Source organism: Oryzias melastigma, linkage group LG22 (assembly GCF_002922805.2).
Source record: "Oryzias melastigma strain HK-1 linkage group LG22, ASM292280v2, whole genome shotgun sequence".
In the NCBI taxonomy this organism is placed as follows: domain Eukaryota; kingdom Metazoa; phylum Chordata; class Actinopteri; order Beloniformes; family Adrianichthyidae; genus Oryzias; species Oryzias melastigma.
Window position 1 is genome coordinate 12,852,660 of NC_050533.1, and position 8,909 is coordinate 12,861,568.

General features: G+C 36.2%; 1 protein-coding gene across 3 annotated transcripts in view; it reads left to right on the forward strand.

Moving 5' to 3' along the window:
• Positions 1-8,909, forward strand: part of eml1 (EMAP like 1) — a 37,205-nt gene that overhangs the window by 13,372 nt on the left and 14,924 nt on the right. For 2 of the 3 annotated variants that reach the window (XM_024268698.2, XM_024268707.2), the window contains exons 2-6: positions 1,987-2,169; positions 2,373-2,426; positions 5,441-5,579; positions 7,651-7,779; positions 7,954-7,982. In XM_024268698.2, coding sequence (XP_024124466.1) covers positions 1,987-2,169; positions 2,373-2,426; positions 5,441-5,579; positions 7,651-7,779; positions 7,954-7,982 — 534 coding nt within the window. The remainder of the gene's footprint in view (positions 1-1,986; positions 2,170-2,372; positions 2,427-5,440; positions 5,580-7,650; positions 7,780-7,953; positions 7,983-8,909) is intronic. The other variant, XM_024268717.2, reaches the window with a different exon arrangement.

The window sequence follows — 8,909 nt, forward strand, 5'->3', positions numbered from 1 at the left end:
ACAATCTGTAAAACGTTTTTCACCCATTAGGAGAATCATTCTGTGTGTTATTTATTTTCTGGAGTAGAACTGGTTTATCCACTCATTTTCTCTGGGAAAATCATGATTCGATGTGTATCTAGATACATGGACCACAAATCGATGCATAAAGGATTTGTGGTGATCACTGACTGTATAAAGCATCTGGATTGAGTAACAGTAATGTTTGATAGATTTTGTGTAGCTGCTTTCAAGAGAAAGGAGTGTTGCCTTTCAACACGCTCACTTCTAATTGGCAAGAGTGGTTGCCATAGAAACAATGACTCGGACCAATCACTATTTACTCACGTCGTCTGGTTCCAACATGGCAACATGGAAAAATGGCCACAAAATTCACTTCATTTCGTTGGAACCAGAAGTAAGTTATTTTCTACAGATGACGTCATATTTGCTCCATCCATTTCTTTTTTACAGTAAATGCTGGCGTTAAAATAAAGTTAAATGAATTTACATAAATGGATACCATCTAGAAATATAGTATTAGTTTAAGACTGTAAATAAAAATATCTTTAAACAGAGAAACTTTTTTTTCTTCTTACTGATACTTTTTATTTTAAGCAACAAAACCCAAATGTCTTTGACAGAACAGCTTTAAACTTTCAAACCTGCTGTTATAGGTCTTTTAGGCTGTTTTGTTCTTTGTGGTTAAAAACATTGTGTCATATTAATTTATTCAGGTATTGTTTGAAGCGCAGGGAAAAAAAGAACCATCATATGTTTGGTCAAGATAATACAACATACATCCGTCGCTGTGGTTCATCTTCAGTCAATTGTAATTGCTCTAACTTGACAAAAGCAAGCTGGGACTGGATGTCTTTATATTTGCATCTCATGTGCATAATTAAGCAAAGACAGTAAAGATGCAACAGGAAGAGAAGTTCTCCAGAAATTGGTAATTTATTTCCTGATGAATTTTATATCTTTTTACCAACATAATCTTGTTAACTCATATGAAATATTCAATATGTATCTGTATCCTTTGCATCAGTGTAAGCTGGTGTCATTAGTGATGACATTTTCCCTTTTGTAAATGGACTCAATGCAGATTTTTTTGGGTAGATTTTTGCACGTTTTCAACTTAAATGTTGGTTCTTGTCAAACTCTTTAGGATGCAGCATAATGCAGGAAAAGAGTTGATTTAATTTCATTCATCATAAGGATATAACAAAACCAAATTGAACCTAGTTGGCTGAAGCCAAATCAAATCAAATCAAATCAAATCAAATTGAATTGAACCCAATCAAATCAAGGAGGAAAACATCTTCTAGATAAACATTTGAATTCAAGATGCTCTGAAGAACAGAATCCTGTGATCAAAGGAAACATTTGAATGAGATATTTGGAACCTGAAACTATTCATCTGGAGGTGTGATCTTCTCAAAAGTCTAAATGAAACATCTTAATTTATGGTTGACCTGAGATTGTCTGAGACTTCCATAACAAAGATCTTCTGGTTCCAGAATGTTACCCAGCAATCATAGCTTATGCAGGTTTTTTTTTTCTAAACCCAGAATAATTAAACAGAACCTGCTCTCCATGCATCATTCATCAGACCTTTTATTACAAGTCTGTTGGGAAAACACCGAGTGATTTACATTAATATTTCATCAAGCCATTGAGAAATCAAATTGTCAATGGAGTAGACGGCCAACATGTGTGTGTGTGTGTGTGCATTGATGAAGTGGACCCCGGTGGGCTGCTCTTGGCCTCAATCTGGGTGTCAGCTGCAGACATGATAATATTGTGTTAAGTTTAATGAGGGAGCAGATAAATATTCAAATCAGGTTCATGAATAAAAGAGAAGTCACATCTGAATCAGACTTAAAACACAGCAGCAGAAAGTGTCCCACCTCAGATTGTTGACACAAGTGAATTCAACATTCCCCTGACTTGTATTCATTCGTATTTGCTTTCTGACACTTGCTGATCTTTGCGTGTTTTTTTCAGATGACAGCGCGTCAGCGACCAGCAGCATGGAGGTGACCGACCGCATCGCCTCCCTGGAGCAGAGGGTCCAGATGCAGGAGGACGAGATCCAGCTCCTCAAATCTGCTCTGGCCGACGTAGTCCGCAGACTGAACCTGTCCGAGGAGCAGCAGGCCTTGGGATCTCGCAGGGGTCCCACTAAAGGTAGCTAACAACAATCACTTCTTAAAATTTAAATCAAATTTTTATATTTTGTGGAGAGAAACTGTCTTTGCTTCCTCTTTGTGTGTGATTTTTTCCCTCCAAATACCACTTTCTTGTCTTTCCTCTGACTCATTGTTGATCTTTTCCTCCTGCTGTTGTGTATCGCCCTGTGCTTTGTTGTGTTGTTGAACACATGTGTGTAGACCCTCCTAAGATGAGAAAATCTCCTTCAGCAGACAGCAGTGTTGGGAAGGCAGGTAGGCCGACTGTAGTCTGTCTGCACTTACCAGGTCTGGTGTGTTCGTGTTCACCGTCCTCTCACTGGTTAGGGTTTCACTGGGGGGCGGGGACACACAGATGTTTGCACGAAAAGATGTATTAAGCAAAAACGTTTAGCAAAAACACTTTATTTCAGGTTACTAACACCGAGGTGCCTTTTTAGTAAAATTATTGGACACAAACTCATCCCTTTTTTTCTAGAATTTATGCTAAACTAATCTGTATGCAGCAAATGTCTGTGTGCACTTTACCTATTGACTGTACATGAGAACTGGACTGAGTGACTCCTCCCCCCCCTCAATTTCTAAACAGGAAGTACCCCTTGGCTCCAAGAAGCCAAAATCCCAAAGAATTCTTTTGAGAAACAGCCAGCAATTACTCAGTCATTATATTTGTCAGAATAACCATTCTTGCTCTGCGGCCATCTTTAACGTGTTCTTGCTAATTCTGAGGTTTTTTTGTTATGTGTTTTTCTTTAGTGGAAATTATTTAAGTTATAAACTGACCAATCAATAAAAGGATGTGGTTCCACATCGAACATTTGAAATGTTTGATTTCATGTAGGTCACTTTCAAGTGGAAGGGCTTCCAACTCCTGATTGGTGAGAGTGGTTGCCATAGAAACATTAACTCAGACCGATTTGGATCAGTCACTACTTACTGATAACGTCTGGGTCTAACATGGCAGCATTCATACGGAGATAAAACGATGAATTTACTACATTTTGTTGGAGCTTGAAATAAGTCATTTTTTTATGAGTGATGTCACACTCACTCTGTCCAGTTCTCATTTACAGTTAATGGGTTCCACCTAATCCCCTCCTGACAGTGAAAAAGCATGATTCTAAACTAGTTTCGCAATTTAGTTTAAAATCAAATTAGATGTATTTTCTTACCAGTAAAAAAAACATATTCTTGGGTTTTGTCTTAACTTTATCAAGCAGAGTACCACATGGCACTGTCTTTGGAACACTCTTTGATTAAATAAATGACAGTTTAGTGTCCCTTTTTTCACCTAATTTTGCTAATTTTAAAGAAGTCTGTTCGATTTGATCTCAAATTTATACAGGAATTATTGAAAAAAAAAATTTCCCAAAGGTACCATTGGTTAAATCTACACTATGTACCTAATAAGAATAATCTGGAGTCACTTTAGCCTCTGGAATTTCTGTGTTGTGTTAATTAGAGGGCATCCTTACTTTACCACTCAGGACAGATTGCTAGAAACAGTTGTTATCATCCTAATAATATATGTTTGTTATTAATTTTTTTGTAGAACTTTGCAAATTTTATTTTTTTATTAGTGTTAATTAAAATTATGAATTGGCTTTATTACAAGACATTTAGTAAAAAGTTCCTCCTGTAAGAAAATTAACTTATTTGCTTTTTTTGAATAATGCATTGAGTTGTTGGTTGGGAACTGGGTTTATTTAAATAAACCAATGAAACAGTTGGAGTTGGCTCTGCACTTATGCACACACTGCACATACTCTAGCTTGAACACAGAGGAAAACACACATAGATCTTCTTTAAAATGCTAACATAATTACAGAGTTCAGCTCTTCCCTGCTGCTTAATGACCACATGGGAAACAGCGAAGGAAGTGAAAGCCCTGGCCCTGTGTGTGTCAACTGGATAAAACAACATCCATTAAATATTTACTACAGCAGATGACTCTTCAGCCTGATTTTCTCACTCTGCATTGGCCTGACTTGCACCTGTATCGTGTTGGTGTGTATAGAGACTATTCACAGCCTCTGTAAATAAAAAATAAAATGATCTGTGCTAAGCTTTTCAGTCATAAACCTACTAAACCTAAAAAAAATTATGATCACTTATGGGGTTTGAGGTTTACATGCAAATGTTGAGGAGTGTTTACACTGCCAAATAAATCTAAAAAAAAATCCAAGCTATGGAATACATATATTTTTTCAAAAATCAAATTAATTTTGTGAAATAAAACCTTAACTTCCTGTTTTTTCCTCTATTTTACCCAGTTAGCATTAGCTTTTTGGAAGTGCAGCAGAAGCTAGCAAGACCTGCAAAACAAGCTAGGCTACTAGCTGATTTGTTCTGGTGGCGTTCATTGCATTCACATAGTTTGTGGTCAGCCATGTTGGTTCTAAATCACTTTAATTTATTTTACAGAACAAACTTAATCTGATAAAAGAGTATTTGGGAAGAAATTAGATTATCAGAGAAAAATCAAAGAGTTTCTTGGAGCCACACTGACAATATAAATAAAGCTAATTTCCTGCTTTACTTAGAAGATCAAATTATTATTATGGTCTTTGTGAGCACTAAAACACCTCAGTTACTGAAACAAAAACATCAAACTCTTGTCTGCCCTGATTGGTCTTTGGGTTGGCTAAACTTGCGCAGGCTATACATAAGACGTTTGTTTAAAGACGTGCTAAAGAGGCATTTTTGAACTCGCTTTTAGCATATGGTGTTCACACTGGTCTGCTGCTAGTTGTGCATGTTCTTACAATTGGAAGAGGTTTAGTGCAAAATGTTGTAGCGGTCAGATCTGGCGAATCTCGCTCCAGGTTTTTTCTTTCACAGTTCTGTTTCGATATATGAAAGACTTGGTGTTTTATGATTCCGCCTGGACACAAACTGCAATTATTAATTTCTCCTTGATGATCAATTTTCAAACAGTTGGTACTTCTGTGTTTTGCAAAGGACGCACTGAGAGGTCACTACTAAATCCAATTCCCTGGTTAAAATTCAACTGGTTTAACTTTCAACATGCATTCAGTGACCCGGCGTTTTATATGTGGAGCCTGAAATCGGTCGTAGAAACTTATAATAGAATATTTATAAGGTTATAATATAATTAATGAAGGAAGTCTTTTTTCACCGTTATTTTTGTCTTATATCTTAATACACACGTAGGATCTCAGACACTTCCACCCCTCAGCTCACCGTCTCTGTTACTGATCCTGCAGCTGAGTCTGACTCTAAAGCTGCTGTTCTTCTTTTTCTTCCAGGCAGGCCAATGATCGCCACGCTGCCGTTACGGCCAACAGTAAACAATGGAACCATCCTACCAAAGAAAGGCGGCGGCACGCTGCCCTCCCCATCTGGACCTGGATCCAGAAAGGATTCAAACACAGCAGCCAACAAGAGGTAAGCAGCACAAAAATATGTGTCAAGGATTCTAAACACAGTTGAACCTGATGGCTTTGTCTTTTGAAAAATATTGTTTTTCACTTTTTATTTAATGTCAAGAAGTTTTTATTTTAATAAACAATTTTTCAATTAATTGAAAATATTGTCCTAATTCTTTTTTCTGTTTATCAAGTAATTAAAAAAGGGAAACTTGGAAAAAAAATTCACAGGGATTAAAAACAATTGAGATTTTGAGGTTCATGTCACATCCACCACATTACTAAAAATATTGGTATTGGTATCGATATCGGCTATATTGACCGGTATCAGATTACTATTGGATACCTAAATGCTCAGTATCACCCAGCCCTAGTGTACGTAGGATAAGGAGACTGTTTATGCAGTGTAGTAGATCTAATCTTAAGTGACCAGGGAGCGAATTTTTCCAAACTTGAGTGGATCATCAGACAAAAATAAAACCTTTCTCTGATGTTTTCTACTTGTACTCTCGTATTTTCAGAATGAGGTAATTTTACGTTTTGACCTCCATTTGCTTTCATGGTTGCTCGTCTGCAGAATCCCTCACCGATGGTATTCCCTCCTTTTTTATGCTCTTGAATCTTGTTTTTTTTTTTTCTACCAATTTTCTGCATTTTTGTCCAGTTTGTCCAATCTGTCTCGTCCTGCCCGACTTTTCTACCTGCCCCCCAGGTGAGAGTGTCCCAGACTTTCCGTTTGCTCCAAATCTAACACATTTTTTTTTCAAAAGGTCATCTTTTACCTTTAAACTACTTGTTAAATTTTTAATTAATTTCTCTCCTGCACATTTTCTCTCATCTCTGCTCCTACCTTCCTCTTGTTTATGCTCAGTGCATAAATCTCAGGAGCTTTATTTGTCTTTCTGTTGTGGGTTTGAAGGATGAATCTAAACTAAAGCCCGGTCACACTCAATACCCCGTGGCCCAATTATGACCGTATGATTTCTCATGAGACAAAGCAGCAAACACTGGCTTCTGTCTGCTCTCTAAAGAACAAACACATCCGCGCTCTGCAGAAGTGATAACAGCAGTGGACGCTCTCTGCATCTGAATGGACTTTTCTTTTTTGTCACATAAGGGGGGGGGATTAAATGACCCACAGGCCTACTGACCATCAGGCTGCTGATTGAGCGTTTTCCTTTGTGCTGCTCAAACATGCAGATCTCAGCTGTTCGGTCCTGATGATGCACTTATGATCATGACAAACAGAGTCGAAATAAGTAGAAACCTTTTCTTTATTGACGGGAATCCTTTATGTTTGTGTCCTGTGTTGGTTTAGACTGTTTTTTCAGTTTGAATTAAAATAATTTTAGGAAGACTCTAACATCTTTATCTTTAGTTTTGCAAACATGTGACTTTTTTTTTAAAATTAGTATCCATTTTGTTTTATTTAACCAAGAGAAAATGTCAGAGACAACTGTTTACACAAGTTAATTTATTTCGTTAGTCACCTTTAGTTTCACTGTAACAATATGTGAGTAATGAATTAATGAGGGTTTCTGGAATTTAGTTATTCTAATTTAATTACAGATATTGGAGCTTTGAATCTGAACTAGTCAGGGTTGTTATTTTGGATATAGCATTATGAAGTCCATATGTTGATGATGCATCAATGAATCTGTTTCCAAGGAAACAAAACGAGTAGAAATCTGGAGATTCACTTCAATCGCAATTTGTGTTAACCTTGATTTTTGAGTAGCGATTTTGTTTCGGTTCAATATATGATTTGTCTATTACAAAAAATAACAACAAAAAACTAAAAATTCAGAAAATTATTTTTTTATTTGATAATAATCAAGTAACGGTGACAAAAACCCTTTCGTTTGTCTTATACTAAGCCTGTTTTAAAGTAATAAAATAATTCAAGTGTCTTTTGACCCTTTGGTAACATAAACATACTGGTATGTTTATGTTGTATTTCCCCGTGATTTGGTTCAGTGGTATGACTTACAGTTCTGCTTTAAACCAAAAATTGTGGCTTCTCTAGTGGAAATGTGTCAAAATGGAACCTAAAGAATTCAAAATCCACTCTGTTGTTTTTCCCACTAAAGCACTGTGAGGAGAGCCAACTCCAACGAGCACGTCGGCACTCTCACTCGGAAAGACTCGGGCGACTCCAAAGGAAACCGAACTCGAGCGGGATCGACCGGCAGCAACTCCAGCGGGAAAAGAAGTGACAGGTGACAACCCAGTTTCTCCTTCTCCTAGTTTGAACTTTTTCCTGTCCCAACAAGAAACATGTCCAGGTTTGGATTTTTACTGGAAAACTTCAGTTTTTCTAATAAGATACTAAAGTGAAAATGAAAATATTGCAGCTGTGATGCTGACTGTGTGTTCACTCATTTACTTTACAGCAAGCAGAGGGACCCGGTGTTCAACGCAGGTAAGAACTTCACTCTGAGATTAATGGTTCCTACACAAAATCTAGTAAACAAATACATTTCAAAGCAGCTGCAGATATTTTACAGATGAAGAAAACCTACACTTAAGAGAAACTGGAAGCTAAAAAAGAATAAATGCTTTACTTCAACTTCATACCAGCCTGTCATTGAAAATACTGTCTGACATTTAACCAGGTCTGTGGCCTGAAAAAGTTTGGAGACCTCTGATTGAGTTTATTCCTTTAAGTTCAAAATAATACCACTTTTCATAGTTTGACACGTAGAGAGGTCAAGTCAGTGGATGTTTTCATGACGCTCTCAAATGTTTTCCCATCATCCATTCCTTCACGTTTACCTCATGTTTCCTTGCATCCTCACATTCAAATGATCGTCCATGAATTCTTCTTAACAATCTTTTAGCTCTTTCTATTGTTTTATTTTTATTTTACAATGTTTAGATTTGATTTATTGTTAACTCAAAGGTAATTTTATTTATAAAATTTGCTCCTCAATTTTATTTTTAAAAATCAATTTCATGTTGCGAGGCTCCTAAAAGGACATCAACGCAAAAAAAAAAGTTGAAGTAATAAAAAATAACAATTCCAAAAATTGAAGTAAATTAGTCTTTTTTTCTGTTTTTTAACCGATATGTATCAGATATTAAAGGAAAAAAAAACGTTTTCTACGAAATGAAGTAAAGAAACTAAAATTTCTAAAAATTGATGTGCGTACCAGATAGTAACTGAAAAAAAAGACAAAAATATATAGAATTTTTTTTTTCTAAAAATAGATTTGTGTACCAGATAGTAAATGGTTTTTTTTTTTAAATTGAAATAAATGTCTTTTTTTCCCAGGTTACTATCTGGTACACACCAGATAGTAATTGGTACACACTAGATAGTAACTGATGTGTACCAGATGGACATTTT